A 27813-nucleotide genomic window follows, 5' to 3' on the forward strand; every position below is an offset into this window, starting at 1 on the left:
CCCCACCCCAGAGACTGCAGCACAAAAATCAAGGCTGACATTCCAGAACAGTGCTGCACTGTCGGAGGGGACATCTTTCGGATGAGGCGTTAAACCGGGGACCTGTCTGCCCTCTCAGGTGGATGTAAAAGATCCCATGGCACTATTTCGAAGAGCAGGGATGATCATCTCGGTGTCTTGGTCAATATTTATCCATCCACCAACATTGCTAAAACAGATTATCTTCATATTGATGTTTTAGGGACCATGCGGTGTACAAATTGGCAGCCATGTTTCCTACATTACAACAGTGACTACACTTCAAAAGTACTTCACTGGCTGTAAAGCACTTTGGCATGTCCTGAAAGGTGCTATATAAATGCAGGTTTTGTCTTTCTTTACTACTGCCCCTTACGCCTCTGCCTCCCAACTACTATAGTCCAGCAGAGATCAATGAACTTGGGAATGATAGTGGCCTACATGGTTTATATGCTCAATACCATACAACTGTGCAGTAATCCATCGAACAGCCAGCCACTATTAGAATTTTACAGGACAGAAGGAGGCCATTCGGCCTATTGTCTGTGCTGGCTCTTTGAAAATGCGATCCAATTATACTATACCTTCTCCGATGCTTTGGCATTTTTTCCACTTTAAAAATATAAATCACAGCCTGGGAATCTGTTGCCAAAATACTTCCAGATACAATTCAAAATTGTATCTGGAATAGATTAAATCTCCCCCCACCCCTGTAAAGATGCCGCTGCCATGGTACATGTGACTGCCAGACATGGGCAAGAATATGGGAGGAAAAAAAAAAGAAGAAAATAGCTGACAAGAGTTTACGGCAGGAATTCTATCTTGTGGTTTTGGCAAGGCACATAACAATTCAGAACTGCTGTCAGAACCATTCAATCGAATCACTGTCCTTATTGCTAGCTATTTATTATGTTACATATTAGGACAGTTAACCCATACCCTGCTGAATACATGTGAATGTGGGAACAACTTGCATCTGGACTGTTGGAGACAGCTCTAGCAGTCATTGCAAAAATTGAAAACCACCACTAGACAGCAAAATAAAGTTTGTTTTCCCCAATTAACAATTTCACACATTTCCCTTGCTCCCTCAGGGACTCAAGTCCTGCTGTGATATTCCCAGCTCGGTAACATCGCCTGTCTCCACCCTTGTCTCAGCTCATCCGCTGCTGAAACCCTCATCCATGCCTTTGTTACCTCTAGACTGGATTATTCAAACGCACTCCTGGCTGGTCTCCCACATTCTACCCTACGTAAATTTGAGGTGATCCACAACTTGGCTGGCCACGTCATAATTCGTACCAAGTCCCACTCACCCATCAACCCTGTGCTCAACCCTGTGCTCGCTGACCTACATTGGCTCCCGGTTAAGCAACGACTAGAATTCAAAATTCACATCCTGGTTTTCAAATCCCTCTATGGCCTTGCCCCTCCCCATCTTTGTAATCTCCTTCAGTCCCACAACCATCAACGCCCCAACCCCGCCAGAGATATCTGCGCTCCTCTAATTCTGCACTCATGAACATCCCTGATTATAAATCGCTCCACCATTGGTGGCCGTGCCTCATGTTGCCTAGGCCCCAAGCACTGGAATTCCCTGCCGAAACCTCTCTTTCCTCCTTCAAGATGCCCCTTAAAACATACCTCTTTAACCAAGCTTTTGGTCACCTGCCCCAATTTCTCCTTATGTGGCCAATTGCATCACCTCTTGCATTTTCACATTAAAAATAGAATCACATAGCCTGGGAATCTGTTGCCAAAATATATGCAGAGATCATCTAACTCAATGCAGACAAGAGACTGATCTGCGAAGTGTCCTGGTCTAGATGGCTCAGCTTCACACCATAAACGTCAAGACAAAAGCACTTTGCATGACCTCAGGATGTCCTAAAGCACTACAGCCAAATTGTAGTTACTTGTAATGTAGCAAACTTGGCAGCCAATTTGCTGTTTGTGGGACCTTGCTGTCTGTAATAGGATAAAGACCAGATTGTTAAATTCAAAATAACTCCACGAGACTGTATTGGAAACGCAAACCATTGTGACCTTGGTCTCTTTAATAGAACTCCAAAGTGAGGCAGCAGCATGGTGGACTGCCTTTTCTACCTGCTTGTCCCAGGGTACACAGGTGACCCTTAGGTCTCCCACAGGTGTGCCCCCCCCCCCCCCCAGGGCAAGTCTTACACAGTGAGGTTTGCATGTATAACAGATAATCTGGGGTTAATTAAAAAAACTAACCAACATCTTCAGATCAAAAAAAAGACAGACAGTCTCTTTTCCCCCCCTCCCCCCCCCGCCTCCCCCATAGAGGTTGGCACCTCTAGGATGGTTCTGATTCTAAACCTATGATATGTGAAAACATAGAATTACACCAGCCTTGTGAAGCTGTAGGCATACCCAATATTCCTTCACTTGCACATGAAGGAAGTATATGAAAACCCAAAGATAAAATCCAAATGTTGAAGGCACAAAATTAGTGGCGCATTGCTGGGGGTTCCAAGAGAAAAAAAATAGAATGTTTGCATGATGCTTCCTTGGCTAATTTCAATTTCACAATTGATTATTTAGTGGCATTTAGATTACCAACAGACTAAACCAGATTATTAGTTCCTCTAAAATTAAATGGTCACTCACCCACAATCAAAATCCTCCCCCAATTCACAAAGACACTATCCGTAGAATCGCATAGCAGTTACATGACGGGAAGATGGTCCAGTGTTTTTTTTTTTTTTTTTAAATTCGTAGCCAATCGTTCCAATTCTTTGTCAAATCACAAACGCCAGAGGTCACCTTGCACATGCCAAGGATCACTCTGCGCCAATGCTCTTAGCCAAAAGGCCTAGAGCCACTGCACCGTTCCTGGAAGTACTGCAATACCAGGTTCGTGCCATGGAGGTGGATGGGTCAGGTCCCCCACACACCTCCGTGGAGGTGGATGGGTCAACCCTCCCCACCCACCTCCTGTTTCCAAAAATGCAAGCATATACCTTCCTGACCAGGGAGAAACCACCCGGAGGTCATGGTGGCTGGTCAGAAACGGTACTACACTTGATCTTAGCCAAAAGGCCGAGAAGATGGTCCAGTGTTGGTGTTTCTCCTCCACATGACTAGTTCTAATCCCATGCACACTGTGCCTATATCCCTTTTTCTTCAACCACCCATGTAACCTATTCCTCAATGTTGTCATGGTCTTTGCTTCAGTTACTAACTCAGTCCAAAGTCTCAGAGCCCAGCCCTCGGTTAAAAAAAGTGTACTCTTGCCTTTGTCGTAAATATTTATCTATCTAATGAAACAGAGTCTCATGTCCCCTTGATCATCGGCACAATATTAATTTCACGTCACGGAGTCCCGCTTTGGCTACACAGCCTGGCAGCAGAACCATGGTAGGAAGCATCAACGGGGCAGAAGAAACCAGTGGCAAGTTTGAAACATTTGCTTCAGTTTAAAAACTCCTCGTGGGGCTGGAGGAGCAAGAGCTCTCCCCTCAGGAGACCTTGGGCCTCCTCAGCCCCGGCCTCTGCCAATCGCGTTGAAATGTTCCACCAATAACCTGCAGCCCCACTGTCTCCAGGCCCCACCTCCCACTGATTGCCAGGGTTGGTTCCCACAGGTCCCTGGCGCCAAATTCCCACTCCCGCTCCCGGTAGTGAATCTGGTCGCTGTCGGACAGGATTCTGCTAACTTGTACTTTAAACGAGGCCCTGCTGTCGAGACCCGCATTGAGGTTCCCACACACCGTTTCCACTCAGCTTTTAAAATCGGCACCATGATTTCAGTGAGTGAGTGGTAAATCCATGCAACTGGCACCAGAGAGAAACGAGAGAAGCAGAAAATGTTTTGAAACACAAATTAAGCAAGAAAATTATAATAATTTGGGATTATAGCATACAGGTAATTTGAGACAGTGTACATCAAGAGTCATCATCACAGGCAGTCCCTCGAAATCGAGGAAGACTTGCTTCCACTCAAAGTGCGTTCTCAGGTGACAGTACAGTCCAATATGGGAATTACAGTCTCTATCACAGGTGGGACAGACAGTGGTAGAGGGAAAGGGTGGGTGGGACAGGTTTGCTGCATGCTCCTTCCGCTGCCTGCGCTTGTTTTCTGCATGCTCTCGGCGACGAGACTTGAGGATGCTTACTAGGAACGGGTGACTTTGGAGCTATGAGTCCCGACGCTTTTCACCACAGGGGGCGTTTCCCCACGCCTTGTGTAGACTAATTAAAAGAGATTGATTGCCACGATTAAACAACAACTCCATTATCAATGTACCATGCCACCACCAGGATGGCAGACAGTGAACTAGATGGACCATGGTCTTATCGTCTAGCAATTCACATGTTCTTGCATCAAGAACTGAAGCTGTAAGCACTTAACACGCAATGGGCAAAGTGAGAAAGTACCAGGGACAGGAAGGGGGGCGAATAAAGCTTCAATTATTAAGGTCATGCAGTTAAGAGCTCATATTAGCTTCATGGTTCATTTGAGGTTCTGATGGCCCTTTAAAAATGATCACTTAAGGAACTTTAAAGATGGCATCAAATTACCACTGCAGCTTAAATGATACAATAGGGAGTATTAAAGTGCCCCAAGTGTTAATAATCACCATTAAAAAGTAGTTTACAAATATTTTAATATGCAGTACAAAAACAATGAATAATTAATTTGTCATACTGAATAGCTGGTGTTCATGCAAATGCAAAAATTCAATAGATCCAACAAGAGCAGCAACTGACCGTATGTAGTTAGGTACGCAATAGGCTCATGCAGTCCAAGATATTATCGAGATCTGCACTGACATCTCAGTCACCAATCGGAGGATTCAGACCTGCAGGTCTGTGGCCACTCGAGATTATAACTTTTACCTTCACTCTGACATTCTCCAGTTTCACGCGCTGGGCACAAATTAAAAACAAAAAAGACTTGCATTTATATAGCGCCTTTGACAACCTCAGGCCGTCCCAAAGCGCTTTACAGCCAAAGTAATACTTTTTGAAGTGTAATGTAGGAAACACAGCAACCAATTCTGCACACAGCAAGCTCCCACAAACAGCAAAGTGATAATGACCAGATAATCTGTTTTAGCAATGTTGATTGAGGGGTAAATATTGGCCAGGATATCAGGGAAAACTGCCCTTCTCTATACTGCCATGGGATCTTTTACATCTGCCCGAGCTGTTTAATGTCTCATCAGAAAGACGGCACCTCAGACAGTGCAGCAGTCCCTCAGCACTGCACTGGTCAGCTTAGATTTTTGGGTTCAGGACCCTGGAGTGTAAAAGATCCCATGGCACTATCTCGAAGAGGAGCAGGGGAGTTATCCCCAGTGTCCTGGCCAATATTTATCCCTCAATCATCATAACAAAAACAGATTATCTGGTCATTATCACATTGCTGTTTGTGGGAGCTTGCTGTGCGTAAGTTGGCTGCCGCATTTCCTACATTACAAGGTGACTACACTCCAAAAATATTTCATTGGCTGTAAGAAGCTTGTAGACATCTGGTGGTTGTGAAAGGTGCTATATAAATGCAAGTCTTACTTTTCTTTCTTTTTATGACTTATTTCCTTGTAGGCCATGATCAACTAGGCTCAGTGGAGCACGACGAGCAAGTTTATTAAAAAAAAGCAGAAGCATATAGAAACCAGAAAGAATGGAAACGTTAATAAATGTGCAGATACGTGAAGCTTAAATCCCTTAGGACATAGCAATTTAGGTGAACAGTTTTCTCCCTATATTGCAGCAGGCACTGCAGCTGTTGTGTCCATACAATCTGCAAGGTAACCTTTATTAAACACGTTTTCTGCCTACTTGTAATTTTTTTTCCCCCAATACTCCAGCAAATTTGATCCGCATGCACAAAATATAACAGCAGAACCCCCTTGGCAATTGGCACCGTAGGGTCACTGACAACACACGTCACATCCGTTTTATTTACATGCAGAACATTTGATTAATAGGCCTCAAGTGGGTTGGAATGACTCATTGCAGGGCGCTGCAGTACAGCGTCACATTTCTTAGATCATCATCAGCACTCTCATCTCAGCATCAGGTCACGAGTTCAAACCTCAATAAGGGACCGAATCTAAACCAGTACTTCCCAACGCAACACCGAGTACTACACTGACGGAGGTGGTGTGTTGTGGAGGAGTCAGAGGCACCATTTCCCTCTTCCAGTGAGCATCAACAAGCCCAAGACACTATTTGAACAGAGAGTTGTCCCAGTATCATGGTCAACATTCTGACCACAAATGAAGCAGAATATTGGGTTACTCATCTCAGTTTCTGGAATTTTACCGAACTCAAAAGTGTCACATTCACCTACAGAACAAGACACTGCAGCAAAGTCATTCTTTGAAGCTAAAATGCGTTGGGACATTTCTAAGGGACGTGATAAGGCACGAGAAGACGATGACTTGCATTTATATAGCAGCTTTCACGGCCACCAAACGTCTCTCAGCCATTTTTTGGGGTGTAGTCACTGCCATGTTTCCTACATCGTATCAGTGATTACACTTGCAAAAAAAAAAAGACTTCATTTGGCTGTCCCAAGGTTGGGAAAAAAAACACATTTTCTTCCAATCTCCCCTCGCTGTCGTTGGGTACCTCACTTCCAACATCACCACAGTGCTGGGCACCGCCATTCACTGCAGTGCGAAATTGTGCCAATCTCCAAATGGTGTGTGAGGCATCTGTACCCAGCAGAGGTGGCAACCTCCAGAGGCAGCAACCTACTGAGCTCATCATCGTAGGTAGGCCCTCGAAATCAAGGAAGACTTGCTTCCACTCTATAAATGAGTTCTTGGGTGACTGAACAGTCCAATATGGGCATTTACAGTCCCTGTCACAGGTGGGACAGACAGTCGTTGAGGGAAAGGGTCGGTGGGACAGGTTTGCCGCATGCTCTTTCCGCTGCATGCGCTTGTTTTCTGCATGCTCTCGGCAACAAGACTCGAGGTGCTCAGCACCAGCTACCGGAGGAAGAAAGGGTTTTAAAAGAGAGAATTGCCTGGAGACCATCCCTCAGCTGAAAAACGGATAACCAGCAGCTGACGATCAGAAGGGAGCATTGGCAGCCCCAGACACCCAAAAGGCTCAGGCAGGCTGTAAATGAGGGAGCCACCTACCCTCCTGAAACCAGCGGAAGGCTGCTTGAATGTGCAATTGTTGGAAACAGATTGTAGTCTTCAGGGACAAACTGGTGGTGTGTGACCCATACACGCTCCATCCAGTTGTGCCATGTGTAACAAACAAACCAGCGGTCCTTAAATAGGGTCCACTCAAAAACATCCTGTGCCCCACCACCCTAAAAAAAACTCCGACCCGCTGCCGGCCTGGACAAGGCAGAATTTCTTGCTTTTCTTTATATAAAAAAAAAGTAAAAAGTCATGGGCTCTTTTATATCCACCTGAACAGGCAGGCAGGGCCTCAGTTTAGCACCTTGCTCTTTTATTTTTAAACAACTGCATCGTCAAAGAGCACCCGCTACGGAACTGAAGTGCCAGCCTAGATTACGTGCTCCAGACCTCAGACTTGAATCCATCACGCTGCAGCTTGGAAGTGGGAGTGCTCCTGACTGAACTCAATGAACACACGGCAGCTGACCCCATGCCAACAGATGATGTTGCCAAGAGGAGGCATGTAGAAAAGGCAGCTTAGTTCTTCTGGTTGGGGCGTCAGTGATGGGATGTCAGTAACATCAAATTGTCACCAAAGAGCAAGTCGAGCGGTTAGGAGAAATGTCTTTACACGGAACGGTTGTTGAAGCATGGATAGTTTGAACACTGGGGTGGTAGGGAGATAAGGCAAAGGCCATTACCTCTTTCAAGGGAAAATTGGGATAAATATTTGTTGGACTGTAGGGGAGTTGAGGGTTATCAGGAACAGGCAGGAAAGTGGAGTTGAGACCAAGATCTGATATGATCTTATTGAATGGCAGAGCAGGCTCGGGGGGGGGGGGGGGGGGCATATGGCCTACTCCTGCTCCTATTTCTTATGTTCTTGGGTTCTCAAACAGAGGAAGATACAAGGTTATGACCACAGGCACCATTCCTCTGGTACAGAAATTATGGCACATAGCCTCCTTCCCTGGCTCTAGAGAAACTACAACGCAAGACAGACTGGATTTGGTAATGGAGATTGGAGCAAACAGGAAGATCAACAATGGAATCTGCATTTACAGCTGTAAACGTAGAATTTTAAAATAGTTAAAATATTAGTTTGGGAACCCAAGATAGTGGACCATCACATGCTGAGGGCTGTTTGAACCCAACAAGGAGAGCAGGGATACACATGCCCAGAGCGCTTAAAGGAAATATCATACGACTTGTAGCATAAGGAAAACAAAATGCCATGAGGTTTCAGGTCCTCAGCACAAAACTGGTACTAGGTGGTGAATTAAACCACACAAGCCCCTAGGTTCGATTCTGGTCTATGCTGAGGAAACAGATCGCAGGTGAGTTAGCGAGAGAAAAGCGAGGGGAGAGAATGGAAGACGATTGCACTAAATAATGTTCATAGAATCTAGAATTATAGAAATTTACAGCACGGTAGGAGGCCATTTTGGCCCATTGTATCCACGCCGGCCAACAAACAGCTATCCAGCCTAATCCCACTTTCCAGCTTTTGGTCCGTAGCTCTGTAGATTATGGCACTTCAAGTGCACATCCAAGTACTTTTTAAATGCTATGAGAGTTTCTGCCTCGACCACCCTTTCAGACAGTGAGTTCCAGACCCCCACCACTGGGTGAAGAAAATTCCCCCCTCTAAACCGACCAATCACTTTAAATCATTGGCCCCTGGGTTGTTGACCCCTCTGTTATGGGAAATAGGTCCTTCCTATGTTCAAAGTGTCCGAGCTGGGATCCTACTCTTCATTAGTAGCCATACGCATCCAGCAGGGGTTCCTGGATATCAAGTGAGCGGATTTTGCTCGGTAAGGATGGCCCGTCAACATATGCCATGTTGAGTTATGCAAGAAGAATGGCGATGGCTAGATGGGGGAGGTAACCGAAGACACCTGGGAAACCATTCCCACCTTCAGAGAAGGAAGAACACTGGAAGACAACATAAGTCAGTCTTCACTAGATTTTACACAAACAGTACATCATCATAGGCAGTCTCTTGAAACAAGGATGACTTGCTTCCACGCCAAAAAAAGGATAAATTCTCACGTGTTTCTATGAAGGACCTAATATTCCAGGTCCTGAACTACATCCTGAAGGATGGAAGATGCCTGTGCGTGGATTTTTAAAATATTTTTAACGTGGGGTGCCGTTGCACACCAGCCACCACACGGGCTTGACAGAGCTAGGTCTTGGTCCAGTGGCAAGGGTTATCCAAGATGACTGGAGACCTGTTCTGCTGCACGGATCTCGTGCGCACACATATCACAGTGTGGGCTGGCTCGTGCTGCCCCTAGGCCCTCGCCTCTTCTGGGCCCAGTACATGCATGCACTAACCACATGATCAAATAAAGCCATTTTAGAAGTAATATGAATTTTACATTTAAAATGTCCAGCAAGTAGCAAACAGATTATCTCACCATCTCCCCCTTAAAATTGAAGGGTCTGCTGACTGCAATTTGCTGACTGCAATTTGCTGACTTGAGTCTCTCGCTTTCCACCCCACTCCCTCCCATCTGTTCTATAATTACCAGAAAAACTGTTTCCTATCATTACAAAAACACAATTCTTCCAAAATGAATGTGAAACAGCCATCTGCCAACGTCTAGGCCTTGCAGGCCAAGCTTTGGAGGAGGAATTGCAAAACCAAATACTGATTTACATTCATGCTACCCACATATCCTTGGTTTCGTGTGTGAACTGCAGATGACAGGCAATTATTCCATTCATTAACCTCATCAAAGGCTTTCATTTCCTCTTGTACTTACTTGTTTATGCATCTCAAGATTGAGGCCATATGACATCTCATAGTACTGAAATAAAACAAAACCACACATTAGCAGAGCAACAAACATTCAAAAGTAAAAGCCACAAATACTGGTTTTAATGCAACACAAAGGAGGTAATCTGCAAACCGTGAATGGAGGGATTTTAACCACTGGTCAACCCATTTAATTCAGAAGACATCACACGAGTTCAGCAACATTTTCAAATTCACACAACTCTAAGGAGTTTATTGCAAACAGAGATGAACATAACGAGAATTGTTAGATTAAGCAATCAGACTTGGGACTGAGGTTCTGACTCATATCGTAGTTCAGCTCAGTTTCAGACGTCCTCCTAGCTCTCCAGTGTGTCGCCTAAATTGCCAAGTAAAAAAACACACACACGCCTGGACATTGAGGGGCTGAAATTGCCCCTTTCCACCGGAAACTGGCGGCCATGCTGCGGAGAGCAATGGCCGCCATTATCAAAATTCCGCTCCTGTGGTATCCCAGCGATGACCCGCTCCCCCCTCACCCTTACCGCTCCGCTGCTGCCGATCCATCCTAAATACGTCAGCTGAGTGCACACCACCGATGTAATTCCACCGGAGAAAATGTTCCTCCCAATGGGCGCTGCCAAAAGCTGCTTTTCTCAGGCGGTCCAGTGAGGCTGTGGCCTTCTAAAATGGCGGTGCGGCTCCCATTAAAGGGGAGGGCGCACTCCCGCTGCCATGTTTTTTTTTTGTTGGCCGACTTCCATGACTGGGCCGACAATTGTGCCCCCGGGTTTGGCCGGGCCACCAACAGGCAGCCTGGCACACCCTCTTGGGTGCCAGGCCGCTGGCCCAGCCGAAACCCTCCCTGGTGGCCCAGTGGACTGAACTTTTAAAATCGCGCAGGCTCTCCCCTTTAAGTGAAGGGGAGAGCCGCGGTGACGCGATGCCGATGATGATGTCATCAGCGCTACACTGATGACTGACAGCAGCAGACACGACACTACCCCCAACTTCCGCCCCGCCCCTCTAGTGTCCTCACCGCCGCACGACAGGCCCCTTTATGAGCGACGTCCGGACCGCCGGAGGAAAAAAAAAGCCAATGAGCGGAACCTCGCTCAATAGGCCACTGCATCCACAGCACGGTTAAAAACACTAGAAAGGGGATGAGTGTGCCTCATTTCCAGCGATGCACAATTTTGGCACCCGCCCCCCCCCTCCCCCAAGCATCATCAGGAGGTTTGTCCGGCGTGGGATTTCCTCTTGTACCAAAACCTCCGCCCCCAAAATCCTATCCTCATGCTCACTCGTCAATAATAGACAACAACCATAGCCAGGCATAAAGACTGGAAGGCTGGAGTTTGGCTCACTTTAACAGCACTAAAAACACAAGCAGACAATGAAAGAAGTAGATTGTCCCTTCTTGGTGGAGCCAGAATGTGGGAGGTAGAAGATGTAAGCAATTATTTCAAATATTTGGTTCCCGGAAACAGAGCGTGTCCAACTCCACTTCCACGCAAAGTCCAGGGTCACATTTTTCCAAGTTTAAATTTACTTTTTAAAATAAAAACCTCATTTTTGGCTTCTGTGTTTCAGAATACCCCCAGAGCCCCCATGTCCCAAGAGTGCCTTGATAGCTAGGTCAAATTAAAGGGCATGGGTCAGGTAACACAGCCCATGGTTCCATCCTGCGTCTCCAAGAGAGCCGCCTTGCCTTTGGAATGCGGCAGACTTCATTTTAGGCTTTAACAACAATTTGTATTTATATAGCACCTTTAGTGAAGGGGACGTCATGTTTGACAAATTTGCTGGAATTCTTTGAGGATGTAACAAACAGGGTGGAAAAAGGGGAACCAGCCGATGTGGTGTATTTGGACTTCCAGAAGGCATTTGACAAGGTGCCACATAAAAGGTTACTGCACAAGATAAAAGTTCACGGGGTTGGTGGTAATATATTAGCATGGATAGAGGATTGGCTAACTAACAGAACAGAGAGTCGGGATAAACGGTTCATTCTCTGGTTGGCAACCAGTAACTAGTGGGGTGCCGCAGGGATCAGTGCTGGGACCCCAACTATTTACAATCTATATTAACAACTTGGAAGAAGGGACCGAGTGTAATGTAGCCAAGTTTGCTGACAATACAAAGATGGGAAGAAAAGCAATGTGTTAGGTCGCAAAAAATCTGCAAAAGGACAGACAGGCTAAGTGAGTGGGCAAAAATTTGGCAGATGGAGTATAATGTTGGAAAGTGTCATGCACTTGTGCAGAAAAAAAAATTCTGAGTAAGTTATTATTGAAATGGAGAAAGATTGTGCAAAGTGCTGCAGTACATCAGGACCTGGGGGGTACTTGTGCATGAAACACAAAAGGATAGTATGCGGGTACAGCAAGTGATCAGGAAGGCAAATGGTATCTTGGCCTTTATTGCAAAGGGGATGGAGTATAAAAGCAGGGAAGTCTTGCTACAGCTATACAAGGTATCGGTGAGGCCACACCTGGAATACTGCGCACAGTTTTGGTTTCCATATTTACGAAAGGATATACTTGCTTTGGAGGCAGTTCAGAGAAGGTTCACTAGGTTGATTCCGGGGATCAGAGGGTTGACTTATGAGGAAAGGTTAAGTAGGTTGGGCCTCGACTCATTGGCATTCAGAAGAATGAGAGGTGATCATATCGAAATGTATAAGATTATGAGGGGGCTTGACAAGGTGGATGCAGAGAGGATGTTTCCACTGATGGGGGAGACTAGAACTAGAGGGCATGATCTTAGAATAGGGGGCCGCCCATTTAAAACTGAGATGAGGAGAAATTTCCTCTGAGGGTTGTGAATCTGTGGAACTTGCTGCCTCAGAGAGCTGTGGAAGCTGGGACATTGAATAAATTTAAGACAGAAATAGACAGTTTCTTAAAAGATAATGGGATAAGGGGAGCGGGCGGGGAAGCAGAGCCCACGATCAGATCAGCCATGATCTTACTGAATGGCGGAGCAGGCTCGAGGGGCCATATGGCCTACTCCTGTTCCTATTTATGTTTTTATGTTCACAGTGGAATGTCCCAAGGCACTTCACAGGAGTATTAGGAGATAAAATATTTGACACCGAGCCGCACAAGTAGAAATTAGGGCTGGAGACCAAAAGCTTAGTCAAAGAGGTATGTTTTAAGGAGCATCTTGAAGGAGGAAAGCAAGGTAGAGAGGCAGAGAGGCTTAGGCAGAGAGTTCCAGAGCTTGGGGCCCAGGCAACAGAAGGCAGGGCCACCAATGGTTGAGCGATTATAATCAGCGATGGTCAAGAGGGCAGAAGTAGAGGAGTGCAGACACCACTGAGATGGGGGGGGGGATTATAGAGATAGGGAGGGGCGAGGCCATGGAGGGATTTGAAAATGATGAGAATTGTCAAATGTATTAAGCACCAAGAACAATTTTTACAATAGACATTATCTAAAAAATAATTATTTGCAATTCCTATGCTGAACAAGATTAATTTTCTGGCATAGTGGTCCTTTTCTCATCAACTATGGAAGTTATCTGGCTTAACTGTTTGATGCATCACTACAATCACATCATGAGATTATGGAACACACAGATAGATATACTATTGAAATTAAAAGTAGGACCTTACTTTCCCAGTGATGATAGGCCCCAATTTGAATCTTAAATAGACTCAGAATGATTACACCACGGAAGGCAGCCATTCAAACCCGTGCCAACTCTCAGCTAGTCCCAGTCCCCCGTCCTTTCCCTGTAGCCCTGCAAATTTATTTTCCTTCAGATACTTATCCAACTCACTTTTGAAAGATAAAATTGAGTCCGTCTCCACCACCCTTTCAGGCAGTGCATTCCAGAACTTAACCACTCGCTGCATAAAAGAGTTCCCTCTTAGGTCACCTTTGGTTCTTTTGCCAATCACCTTAAATCTGTGTCCTCTGGTTCGCAACCCTTCTGCCAATGGGAACAGTTTCTCTCTATCTACTCTGTCCCGGCCCCTCATGATTTTGAGCACCTCGAACAAATCTCCTCTGCTCCAAGGAGAACAGCCCCAGCTTCTCCAGTCCATCAATGTAACTGAAATCGCAATCTTTTCTGCTCTTGAAGACCTCACATCCTTCCTGAAATGTGGTGCCCAGAACTGGACATGGTACTCTCGTTGCCTCACCATTGCAGAGCACCTTTCAAACAATGAACTTCTTCAAATTGGAGTGTTAGAAAGGAAAACTTAAGCATTCTTCTCAATGAATGATCAATCAACTCGTTTTATTTATTGGTTTTGGTTGAGAGAAGCACGTTAGGCAGGACACTAAGAATTCCCTACTCTTCTTCAAATAGTGTGATTGTTAATCTTCACCTGAAATGGGAGCAAGGGGATGGGACCCTGGGTATAAAGGGATAGAGTTTCTGCTTTGGGCGCAATTGACAATCCGGACACAATTTGCACTAGTTTTCCCGAGGTGCAGTTACGGTTCAAGTTGCCACTCAAATTATTTGCATAATCACAAACTTAAAACTGTTCATGCACCAGTGCAATCGGGCAGTGTTTTACAACGTAGTGTTTATTTTTTTCCCCTCCCTTGCATTAAAAAAATATTCCGTTTATATTTAAGAGTGGTAACCCAGTGCAGTCTTAAGAGCTGAAAACAGGTAGATCACAAAAAAATATGCATTTTTAATAAAAGAGTGTCCAATCCACCACCTGAGTGTAACTGGAATAACCAGAACCATTTACTAGTTTCATTAGTGTACACGAGTCAGTGTTAGTAAATTAAATTTCATATTTAAAGACAAGTGCCCTTGTGCCTAAAAAAAAAAACAATTTAATTTTAAGAGCCTCCTCGAAGGGCTGGAAATGGGGCAATTAGGAGAAACTCGCCATGCTAATGGATTTGATCTGTAGCCGTGCTAGTTTTGTGGGTAGGGCCGGCTTCCATAAACTTTTACATCAGCACAAAAAAATCGCGGCAACTCTATTTACGTTGGACGCAATGTGCGCATGAAATTCCTCGAAGCTTTTGCGCTGGTTTAGGGTGAAGTACGCTGGAAAAACCAGCGCAACCTATTGCAAACTTTACCCCAAAGTCTTATTTAAAAGGCAGCACCTTCAACAATGCAGCATTTCCTCAGCCGCACTGGAGTGTCAGCCTTGAACATGAGCACACCGTGTTGGGACTTGATCTTCTGGAGCAAGTGGTGAGAATACCACCAACTGAGCCAAGTAGGGCATTAAAGCAAATTAACGTGCGTCTATACCTTCAAGCTTCAAAACACAAATGGAAGCTGAGCCAACAATTACGTGACTTGAGCATAACCTCAGTCCAAGAAAGTCCCACGCAAACTTCCCCGTCATTTTTTGGGTGCCTTTAACTGGTTGCGCGGCCCAATCAAATTTTTTGCACACGTGCAGTTATTCCAGTTGAAAAGTCTGAGCGGCCTGCATGGGATTTCCGCATTGCTGCGTAGCCATGCAGCTTAGCCGGAACATTACTCCAAAGTGTACTTTTTCCCTATTTCCTCCATCTACCTCAAAATTGCATTAATCAAATTTGAATACTTTAGGACTCCAACATTTAACCCACTCAATTCATTGCCTATAGACCCTAACTTCCAATCCATCCCACCCCCAGACTCAACATCCCCTCCTACCACTACAAGCATTTATATATAGCACCTTTAACGTAGTAAAACATTCAAAAGGTACCTTAAGAGCGTAATCAGGCAAAATGGACACCAAGCCAAAGGAGACAACATTAAGGCAAAATGCTGGTGACCAAAGTCTGACAAAAAAGTCATCAGCCTACAATGTCAATTCTGTCTCCCCAACCCCCCCGCTCTCTCTATGCTGCCTAACCTGTTGAGTATATCCAGCATTTTGTGGTCAAAGCAGCAGGTTTTAAGCACTTAAAGGTGGAGAGGTGAAGAGGTTTGGGGATAGAATTCCCGAGGGCCTAGACAGCTGAAGGCACAATGGTGTGACAAAAGAAGTGGGAGGTTCCACAAGGGGCCAGAGCTGAAGGAATGCAGGCTTCACAGCGGCCTGTAGGAGGTTACAGAGATAGGGAGGGGCAAGGTCATGGCAGGATTTGAACAGTTTCCTTTCTAATCCCTACTGTATGCCAGTTATCCTACAAGGGACCCAGTCACCGTTTCCAGGGAATGAGCATTACCTGCTACAGCAGCCTCTGAATTGGCCACTGGAGAAAACGATAAAAATCGCTATAAAACTGCTCCAGCGCAAACTACTGCAATTTATTTTTTTGGCACTGGCAGACAACTTTCAAATTGGGTTTTAATAAAAAGTACAACATGCTGTACTTTGATGCGTCATTGCACACCTCTGTTTACAAGTCTGGCAGTGTGCCAAGTGTCAACATCCTAAGGAGAATACTTGCCTTTTAAAGCCATCTAAGCTCTTGGCTCAGGACCCCCTCCTTTAACAAATACTTATCTAACTTTGACTTGTGCGTCAATCATTATCGGGTGGGAGATGGACTTAGCCCAGCTTTTTTTGAACCCTTTGGAGAAGAGTATCTGCCAAAAAACACCACAAGAGATTGTTGCTGCCACATCTTTCAGTCATGCTTTACTTTATCCAAAGCAAACAGCAGTATGCTTAAGAAAATTACCATATCTCCCTCTCGAACTTCCAAAAATAGCTGAAACTTCAGGAGACACTTTTTTCCCCCCCCAAATAGGGAAAAATTGTTTTAATTCGTAGGTGGTTTACATGCTGAATTTCTATGGAAAACTTGGGAATTCCTTCATGAGCTGAAGGCTACTGGAAGCCGTTCAAGTGACACTGCACCCTTGTTCCAGGGCCAGCTAGCCTACTTTTTCCAATCACACTTTGCCACGCGTCTGTCCCCACACATTAATTCCGGCTCTCCCGACAATTTCAGCCTTCAGTTCAGAAGCACTAGGTACAAGGCCGAATTTTAGGCCCGGGGTTTGGGGGAGGGTGTTCATTGTGCTGTCTAAACAGTTCCCTCACAGTCTCAGGCACCCACCTGTGTATTTTGTTTTCTGGCAGAAGTTAGCACAGGTCGGTTGACTGAAGGTGCAGGGTTATCAGAGCTCGGTGCATGAAGGATCCACCAGCCACGAACGTTCAATAAATAAACCCTCCCCTCTCTTCTTCCCTCCCCCCCCCCCCCAAATAAAAGCTGGAAACACAAGTCAGGCAGCATCTGTGGAGGGAACCGACAATTTGACATTTCAAGTATGAACCCAGCCATCAAAACTCGAGTTGGTTCAATACCTGAAATGTCAACATGTCTCCAGATACTGCCTAACCTGCCGAGTGTTTCTAGTGCTTTTTCCCCCTCCAGATTTACAGTTCCTCGTTTGTACCAGCTAATTTTTGATGCAAAGGGCTATGTCCATCTTGCCTCTTTATAACTTCCTATGAATTTGTATTTTAAACATAGAAGTTCTCTGGTGGTCGAATGGACAGCGTTAACACTTTTGGCTGGAGTTGTACCTCAGCAAGCTTAAAGCTGTGCAAGACAACCTCTTGGGAGGGTTTAAAAAAAAAAACCACACTGCTTGGCTTTGACGTGCTCGGATTTCGAGATAGGAACGAGCCACCTGGATTTCTACTCACTTTCTGCATAACGATGCAGGTCCAAACCAAGCTTACTTCAACAACCCAGTTGACCTCTGCCACCGAGAGGTGCAAGAGCAGCATTATCATCATGGGAACACGCTCACCGACAAGTTCTCTGCAAAGTCACACACCATCCAGACTTGGGCATATATTCCAGGATGCACCTTTTGGCTAAGATCATGCGTAACTGACCTGACAGGGGAGTAACCATGACCCCAACGTGGTTCTCCCTGGATCAGGAAGGTGATTCTCCTATGCTTTTTGGAAATGGGAGGTGGGTGGGGTGGCTTGACCCATCCACCTCCACGGAGGTGTGTGGGGGGCCTGACCCATCCACCTCCATGGCACGAACTTGGTATTGCAGTACTTCCAGGAACGGTGCAGTGGCTCTAGGCCTTTTGGCTAAGAGCATTGGCGCAGAGTGATCCTTGATGTGTGCAAGGTGACCTCTGGCGTTTGTGATTTGACAAAGAATTGGAAAGATTGGCAACGAATAAAAAAAATATATATATTCCAGGATGACCATATTTTCTAAACTGAATCCGGGGACACACAGGGTGGGAGCATAGCAAAGTAGCCAGGACGGAAAATGGAGGTTGTGCTGCCGAGTGAAATAGCAGCCTATATTTTAACAATTGCACATACATACTACAAATGTGCATATCATTACCGCAGATTTGACGTCACACTATTGAGGCACATTCAGATACCTGATATTCCACGCCACCCCCCCCCCCAGTGTCTAGGAGTAGTTTACCCCCCCCCCCCCCCCACAGTGACCAGGCCCCCCATGGCCTCTCCCTAACCCACACCGTTTGCCACACTCCCAGGAACTTCTGGCACGGACAATCCAGCAGCACGAGCCCTGCCAGAAGCTCAAACAACCGGCACATGCGGAGAAAAGATCGCCCAGTTGGGCATGCCAAGCAAGTCACTCTGGCTGTTTACTTGCTGTTTAGCCTTAGAGCCGCAAACCAATAGCTCGGATGGGGGGGGGGGGGGGGGGGGCGGTTACCGCCCAGGGGTGAGTTTTGTGAAGCCGGGAATCATCAAGGGTCATTGTTTGCCCGGTGACACAGTACCTCATCAGGAGACTGTCCCCGGAAAACAGGAACATATGGTCACCCTAATATAATCCTATCCCTTTATTGTCGCAGAATCTAAATCCTGGAATTCCCCAATACCAGCATAGGAGCACGTCATAAGAGAACTGCAGCAGTTCAAGGTGATGGCCTGCCACTATCTTTTTGGGCAATCCGCTCATGTCCTACATTGGCTCCCAGTTAAGCAACACCTCGATTTCAAAATTCTCATCCTAGTTTCCAAATCTTTCCATGGCCTCACCCCTCTCCATCTCTAATCTCCTTCTGACTCAACTCCTTTCCCCCCCACCCCAGATGTTTGCACTCCTCAAATTCTGCCCTCGAGCATCCCTGCTCAACCATTGGTGGCCGTACCTTCAGCTGCCTGGGCCCCAAGCTCTAACTCCCTCCCTAAACTTCTCCGCCTCTCTTTCCTCCTTCACGACACTCCTTAAAACCGACCTCTTTGACCAAGCTTTTGGTCAGCTGCTGTAATTTCATCTTATGTGGCACGGAGTCAAATTTATTGTTTTGTCTTATAACACCCCTGTGAAGTGCCTGGGATGTTTTACTACCTTAAATGCGTTATATAAATACGTCGTTGTTGTTGTCCACTGAACACACTTTTTTTTTTTAAAAAACACTTTGCAAGAGAGCAGTTTAAGTTATTTTCTTCTGGGTCCATTGCCTTATGTTTATGGGCAAGGCCCTGCTTTCAGACTCTGGACAAGTTATAGCACACTGATTCTCTATGGGCGACAGTAGACATGGCCCACCATTCAGATATTATGTTCAGTGCTCCATAAAGTGTGATTCCTGGGCATTTTCTTCATGTAGGCCTTATTTATTTATTTTTAATATTACCATACATCACAACCACAGCACAATAAATGGTCATGAATCATGTTAAATTAGATGAATTTACAACCAAGATGTCCATAAGTTTACACCAACTTAAACTCCTTTGACCCCCATCTTTAATTGCTCTCTAATTTCAAGCTGGTATCCAAAGCCTCGCCTAGTCACCATGATATAGCACAAGACCGCTGCAGTGGACTGCCCATGTATTGCTCATTATTCTGCAGAAGGAACTATTTGGTCAAGTTGCAAATGTTCAAACGGAAGGAAAAGACAGGGTTTTCCACTTCTGAACCTCGCAATCACCGGTCAAAAAGAAATGCAGATGACATCTTGGGGGGTGGTGGGGGGAAAAGGTCATGTACCCAAATAATGTGCTCAACCATTTTCCTGAGAAAAACACATGGCCCAATTTCCCACACCAACTGTGCCATCGTCCTTCCAGAGGCAGAGTCCAATTAAATACACATCATGAGCAATTACGACAGGAGTGTCCAAGCATTTTGGCCTCGGCTGCCAATTAGCTGCACACCATGGAGACTCCTAAACCACACACGAAAAGTTTAAAATGAATGTTCCTATTAATTTGCATGTATCCCAACCTGCCAATACCAACAGATGTGATGTTCCCATTTAGAATTTGGCCATCAGTGAAGCAATGGCATTAAGAACAGCCCTTTCCAAACATTCAGGCCCATAAAATTCATACAGGGCAAACCAGCCAGGAAGAAATACCGAAATAGATGGAGTTGCCTGAGCTTTGTAGCCCAAATTGCCAAGGGCTTATGGGCTCTAGTTTAAAGAACCCAATGTTTAAATCCACTCCATACAGATTGCCCATTTTCCTGCAAACTGTTACCAAGGAAAACAAGATTCATGCCAGCAATCTCGTTCAATTTGAAGCCAGGAGATGGAGCTTAAAGAATATTTCAACTGGTTCACAATACCCAATATAATTCAGTCCTAACACAAGAGACCAGCTCGAGAGAGTTGTGTACATTTACGCCAGTAATGCGTTCACGTGGATTTGCTCCCCTCCCCCACAGAAAGACCAGGCATCTAGAATGGGCAAACCCCGCTTCTGCATAATAACGGAAGAGGAGCTGCAGACAAGAGAGGCTCGGAGAGAGAGAGGGGTCAACAGCCCACTTATTGTTACCCCCATCGCTGGTGATGCATTGGATCTATTGGGCAATAGCAGATGAATGTTTAATACTTTACTCAATGGGGAGGAGGTTAACTCACCTTGCAGATGGAGAGGCTGTTTGCCCTCGTGGGGGAATCTAAAACTAGGGGGCATAGTTTCAGAATCAGGGGGTGCCCATTTAAAATGGAGCTGGAGGAATTTCTTCTCTGAGGGTCGTAAATCTTTGGAATTCTTTACCCCCAAGAGCTGTGGAGGCTGGGTCATTGAATTTATTTAAGGTGGAGGTGCAGATTTTTAAACTGCAAGGAAGTCAAGGGTTATGGGGAACAGGCAGGAAAGTGGAGTTGAGGCCAAGATCAGATCAGCCATGATCTTATTGAATGGCAGAGCTGGCTCGAGGGGCCAAATGGCCTACTCCTGCTCCTACTTCTTATGTTCTTTAAAATTAGGTTAACCTCTTAAAAATAGCAGACAGAAGGCTATCCTACAAGCTTGCTTCGCATTCGTCTATCATTATCAACGGCAATTTCCAGCCTCATATTAAAAAAAGTTGTTTGAAATGCACCAATTAACATCTGAAAGAAGAAAAGGCAGAGGGAAAAGACGTGACCCATCAGAACTCAGTCTTAAGGGTTCTGTGTAAATGACATGGGCTCATCCTTATTCGTCCTGTTGTTGGGCATACCAGCAGCTTAGCCAATCACTTTCAGTCTAACTTTTTTTTTTTATGTGGCACAAGGTTTATATTTGGCTTATCAAATTTTCTGGGCCTGCAAAGTTATTTATTTACAGTAGTTAAATCAGCACACCTGCATTTCATGTAATCCCACACCTGCTCCTGGGCTGCTCTAGGGTCAGGCTCAGACAGTGAACCACTTCAGTTAGTGGCCGTAGAATGCACGGCTGTTTGGATAATTGTATGATGGATTATTGTATGTATGTGTTCACAAATGATATAGCTGGGGTCAGATTTCCTGCACCCTGCAAAGTTGTACTGAAGTCCTGGCAACTATATTTATTTTCGTATTTAAAATACCTGCCAATGATTCCAAGAGAAATTATTTTTGGCTTGAATGTCTGAACTACAGTACAGCAACCACTTGTATTTATATAGCACCTAGAACGTGGAAAAACATTTCAAGGCACTTCAGAGGCACAAGACAAAGTGGCTGACGAGCCAAAGGGAGATATACGTTAAGAAGGTTGATCAAAAGCTTGGTCAAAAAAAAGTTGGCTTGAAGATGGTTTAAAAAAAAAGGAGAAGAGGGGTGGGGGGGGGGGGGGGGGGGGGAAGGGGGAGAGGTAGAAGATTTCAGAGAGGTCATTCCAGAGCCTGGGGCCTATGTAACTGAAGCCATGGCTGCCAATGGTGAGGGCGAAGGGAGGGGGGGAATTACACAAGAGGCCCGAGTCAGAGTTCTGGAGCAGGTTCTAGAAGTAGGGAACTGCAAGGCCGTGAAGGGACGAGAATTTTAAATTGAAGGAGTGGGAGGCAATGTAAGCCAGCAAGGACAGGAGTGCTGGGTAAGCAGGACTTCGTGTGGGATAGGATACAGGCTGCAGAGTAGGCTCAAAAATGTCGGTAAACCGCACCAAATAAAGTGTCAAAATGTTTTGGGAATGGTTCCAGAGTCACCCGTGGAAATAAATCTCATGCCTTCAGCACTCCATTCAATAATCAGCAAGCTCCAATTCTATCATTGCTGCAAACTGCTCTTTGGTGTACTTTAGAATTTTTTTCCCCTCTAATAAAGCGATGCAACATTGGGTAGATCTACAACTTAAATCACGACAAGCCTGTGTCCACTGCACTCAGTTGAACTCTTCATTTTCACTGGTTGTGGGACGGTTTCTGGTGGTCTTACTGTTTGCTCAGTGGTCAGTTTTTAATGTTGGCTTGTATGTGGTGAATCTGAAGAAATAGTACGGGGCCAAAATTGCCCCTTTCTTTAAGAGCATTGACCGCCTCAAAGAGACAGCCACGGGTTGGTATGGGCTCGCTGCTCAGTCGGTGCAGAGTCACCGGCAGTTCTGAAATTGCCCTCCATTTCCCCCCCCCCCCCCCACGCTGCCGCCCCAACAGCTCCCTTTCGGCCCCGCGGGAAATTGCCCCGTGGAGGCGGATCGGCCCCGCTCGGTGCCCCCGACAGCTTTCCCCTGCGGACCGCTGTCCCGACCAAAACCCTCCCTGGTGGCCCAGTGGGTGCCACTACCATGGCTGCAGAGTTTGCAGCGGCGCTCCCCTTTAACTGAAGGGGCGGGACGTTGTGACTAGTCAGCGCGATGCGACACGTACATGGATTGGGGCGGAGGAAAGAAAACAGTAGGTGCTCAACTTTTTAAGTTGGGGAACAATTTCAGCCCCAGTACATCTTTTAGTTGCGTTCATTATAATGGGCCAAAAATGCAGACAGACCTAAACAACCCATACTACAGTGCCAGCAGTGGCTGGAGGACTGAATAGCAAGTGTTAATGTTTGCTAAGTCATAGGAGGTACAGTGTTACCATTCCATTTTACACATTAGCAACGTCACATGGCGTTACTGAATTGTGAAAGAGACATGAAATGGACATGACAAACAGGAAGTCTTATAGATATATCTGTTACAAGCCCGTTGTACCAGTAACCTTATTACTATATTTAATTAGAAGAGAGATCAAGACATTGTTCAGTCATTTCGTTTTCAACTTTTGCCTTAATATGCCATTTTATGAATTGGTGCAACACAATGCTACATTGTACAACTCTTACAGAAGGTCTTGTGCTCACCATCACGTAATGTCGCTGCATCTCGGTCTTTTCACTGGCCAGTTTTTCACATTCCATCTTAAGGCTTGAAAATAAGGAAAGGAATGTCAGAAAACATTTTAAATGGTTTCCCTACACCCACTCCCCCCAAAAAACACTTTCTCTACCCCCAGCGCCCCCTCTCTTTCTCTCTCCCCCCCCCCCCCCCCCAATTTTGTAAGGGATAAAATTGATATGCAAGACATTTTCAGCACTACCACCTCAAAATCATTATACATCCTTCACACTTCTGGACAGCAGACAAGAAAACCCTTTCCTTACCTCGAGGCTCTAATCTCAACTGCTCATCAATACTACCCACAGTGGTTGCTCTTGAACCTTCTTTATTCCCTCGAGCTCCCAATCTGCAATCTCAAGAGCTTTCAGCCTCTATTTCCTCAAGACTCATTGTCCTATCTTGTACTGCCTCCCCAGGATCTTAACTGGAGAGAAAATCCTCCCCTCCCCCTTCACTCTACAATCTACATGCTTGCAATAACCAGAGGATGCCGATTTAAGGTAATTGACAAAAGGGGGGGGGGGGGGGAAGAGGAGAGGAAAGATGAGAATTTAAAACAAATAAAAAGTGAGTTTATGATCTGGAATGCACTACCCAAAAGGGTAGCAGAAAGATTCAATAGTAACTTTCATTGGGGAATTGGATGCATACTTGAAAAAGGAAAAATTTGCAGAGCTATGGGGAAAGGGCAGGGGAGTTGGGACAAATTGGATCGCTCTTTCAAAGAGCCAGCACAGGCACGATGGGCCGAATGGTGGCCTCCTGTGCTGCAAGATTCTGTGGCATTCAAGGTCAGCAAACTAAGCCTAATGTCGTCAAATCGTTACTTCAGCATTCAGCTGCCCTTCCTAATCTATTCAACCTTGGCTTGGATACCCTTCACCCAAATTTATCTATTAATTTTTTTTTTTTTATAAAACACCCAGCCCTATTAGCTTGCCTTAAACAATAAAGTCCATGAGGAAATTTGAATGCGGGGCCGACAATCCCTGCTTTCAGCAGCAAGGATCTCATGACATTACCAAAATTAAAACACAAAAGGAGACAGATTTTGTTCATCAAGCCCACGTCTCCATCGGAGTATTTTAAATGCTAGTCACTGCAATTGATGCTCCTTGGTTCTCTCCCTCACCTCCTTGTCCCAGCTTTCAGGGCTAAAAAGGTTAATGAGGCTTCATAGAAAGCCATTAAGCTTAGGCAGTTTGTTCACTCAAAGGCAGCAGCAGGTGGAATAGATTCACTGCAAGAAACTGTTCACTATTAAAATGGAACCTTTGATATCAGAGCCAGATTTCAAAAATAAATCAGTACGGATTATTTAACAAAGAGACAACATCGTTCTACATCTCTTTCCTTCTCCCCACAGGTAAATGAACCATATAACAAAGATCTAATCCATTCAGACCCAGGAGAACCTAGGTCTAGGCCCCAGTCTGTCCTAAATTACGCTCAGTCTAGACAACAGCCGAGCTGTCAAGAGAAATATTAGGAGTGAGATTTAAAATGACCAGAAAGAGCAAGACAGATTTCAGACCCCTTAAATAAATGAAGTGGTGTTTATTTTACTTTTCAGTGAGAGGCAACTTAAAGCACACAGCAGCTTAAAGCCAAAATGAGTGGAATTAAACAGGTCCAAGAGCGTGGTCTTCGTCTCTGGGCCCATTGAGCGGGTGAGGGGAGGGAGGGGAAAGAGAATACCAGGATTCTCAACAACAACTTATATTTATATAGTGCCTTTAACGTAGTAAAACATCCCAAAACGCTTCACAAGAGACAAAAAATACATTTGTCAGAGCCAAAGAAGAAATTACAGCAGATGACTAAAAGCTTGGTCAAAGAGGTAGGTTTTAAGGAGCGTTTTGAAGGGGGGGAAAAGAGAGGTAGAGAAGCGGAGAGGTTTAGGGAGGGAGTTCCAGAGTTTAGAGCCCGGGCAGCTGAAATCACGGCCACCGACGGTTGAGCAGTTATAATCAGGGATGTTCAAGGGGAAAGAATTTGAGGAGCGCAGATATCCTGGGGGTGGGGCTGAAGGGGATTACAGAGATAGGGAGGGGCAAGGCTATGGAGGGATTTGTAAACAAGGACGAGAATTTTGAAATCGAGCCATTGCTTAACTGGCAGCCAATGTGGGTCAGCGAGCACAGGGGTGATGGGTGAGCAGGACTTGGTGCGAGTTAGGGCACAGGCAGCCAAGTTTTGGATGACTTCAAGTTCGTGTAGGGTAGAATGTGGGAGGCCAGCCAGGAGTGCGTTGGAGTAGTCAAGTCGAGAGGCAACAAAGGCATGGATGAAAGTTTCTAACCAACTTCCAGCGACACTCGCTGGAGATAGAGGCATGTAGACAGGACACTGGCTCGATTTCTAAATTCTCATCCTGGTTTTCGCTGGATAGTCTGCCAGGACTTGCTGCCCAGGCTTGTATCTGAATAATGGCCACATGGAAGGGAGCCAAAAGCAATTCTACCTAAACAGGACTTGCCACATTCAGGAAAGGTGCGTGAGTGGGCGGTGCGGTTGTGCTGAGCGCCAACGTTCACACTACAGCACATGGACCAATTGTAGCCTGGAACGCCTGACATTCTGGCCCTGGCGACAGTCTCCATTTCTCACGACACTGTTTCATGCACTAGGGTTTCTGTGCTGCTTGATTACCTCTAGACCCGACTATTCCAATACACTCCTGGCTGGATTCCCACATTCTACCCTCCATAAACTAGAGGTGAGCCAAAACTTGGCTGCCCATGTCCTAACTCGCACCAAGTCCCGCTCACCTATCACCCCAGTGCTCGCTGGCCTACATAGGCTTCCGGTTAAGTAACAGCTCAATTTCAAAATTCTCATCCTGGTTTTCAAATCCCTCCATGGCCTCGCCCCCATCTCTAATGTCCACCAGTTCCATAACCCCGCCCCCCCCCGCCTGAGATGTCTGCACTCCTAATTCTGTTCACTGGAGCATCCCAGATTATAAAATCGCTCAACTATTGGTGGCCGTGCCTTTGGTTGCCTAGGCCCCAAGCTCGGGACTTCCCTGCATAAACACGTCTGCCCTCCTTCAAGACATTCCTTAAAACATACCTCTTTGACCAAGCTTTTGGTCACCTGCACTAATTTATATTTATGCAGCTCAGTGTCAAATTTTTTCTCTCATAATACTTCTGTGAAGAGCCTTGGGACGTTTCCCTACGTTAAAGGCGCTATATAAATGCAATTGTTGTTGTTGCTGATTTGTCTGGGTTTTTAGGACCTAGCAGTTTGGAAAGCAGCATAAAAACATAGGAAACAGGAGCAGGAGTAGGCCATTTGGCCACTCGAGCCTGCTCTGCCATTTAATATTATGACTGATCTGATCATGGACTCAGCTCCACTTTCCTGCCCGCTCCACATAACCCTTTATTCCCTCATCGCTCAAAAATCTGTATCTCCACCTTCAATGTTCCAGCCTCCACCGCTCTCTGATGCAGAGAATTCCGTAGATCTACAACCCTCAGACAAAATTCCTCCTCATCTCAGTTTTAAATGCACAGCCCCTTATTCTGAGACTACGTCTTCTAGTTTTAGTTTCCCCCATGAGTGGAAATATACTCTCTGCATCCACCTTGTCGAGCCCCCTCATTATCTTATGTTTTGACAAGATCACCTGAACTCCAATGATTATAGGCCCAACCTACAATCCCCTCATCTCTGGAATCAACCTAGTGAACCTTCTCTGAACAGCCTCCAATGCAAGTATATCCTTCCTTAAATATGGAGACCAAAACTGTACACAGTACTTGTGTACCCTGTACAGTTGTAGCAGGACGTCTCTGCTTTTGTACTCCATAGGTCTCGGGCTTCAATGTTTGAAGTGGGTTTCTGGTACTAGATGCATCAGTGCGTGCTGTATCCATCGAGTCTGCAATGCTTGGCCAGCATCCCTTGAAAATTGCTCTGCAGCCAATTCCGCGCGCCTCCCCCCAACCCCCCTCCAAAAACAAATTGAAGGCGTTGAGATAAAACTGGCACATTCTACATTCTGTCTTTAGATTATCAGAAGGCCAGTGCAGCGATCAAATCTCAACATCACATCGTGATCAACTGTAAAATCCCACGGGGTCATGTCTTCTTGAAAAAGATGGACTGGAAGGGATTGGTTTCAATTTTCAGCTGCAGGTAATGTCCTCAAATTCTGATGACCTCATTTAATTCAGACGAGATAGCAAGCACAGGGAACCTGGGTTTACATTTCTGTTTCTTTAAAAAAAAAGTGCGCTTTTTTTTTTATAAACTGCTCATCAGAGAGAGGGGTCGTGAGCTTTCGGGAATGAAATTTTCATTTCAGGCATCCAGCAACTTCAAGCAATCGCAGGTCACAATACAGTATAGCACCTAATCGAACAGAAACCCACTTCAAACACTGAAGCCAGTGCCCTATAATTTATAGC

General features: G+C 45.6%; 1 protein-coding gene and 1 pseudogene across 2 annotated transcripts in view; both read right to left on the minus strand.

The window, feature by feature from the left end:
• The window catches only part of LOC139228567 (transducin-like enhancer protein 1), a 158188-nt gene that overhangs the window by 117134 nt on the left and 13241 nt on the right, over positions 1 to 27813 (minus strand). For both annotated transcript variants that reach the window (XM_070859693.1, XM_070859692.1), the window contains exons 3-4: positions 23356 to 23419; positions 9911 to 9955 (exon numbers count right to left, since the gene is read on the minus strand). In XM_070859693.1, the coding sequence (XP_070715794.1) occupies positions 9911 to 9955; positions 23356 to 23419 (109 nt within the window). The remainder of the gene's footprint in view (positions 1 to 9910; positions 9956 to 23355; positions 23420 to 27813) is intronic.
• Positions 2862 to 3096, minus strand: LOC139229423 (U2 spliceosomal RNA; annotated as a pseudogene).

This window comes from Pristiophorus japonicus, chromosome 18 (genome assembly GCF_044704955.1).
Source record: "Pristiophorus japonicus isolate sPriJap1 chromosome 18, sPriJap1.hap1, whole genome shotgun sequence".
NCBI classification, from domain to species: Eukaryota; Metazoa; Chordata; class Chondrichthyes; family Pristiophoridae; genus Pristiophorus; species Pristiophorus japonicus.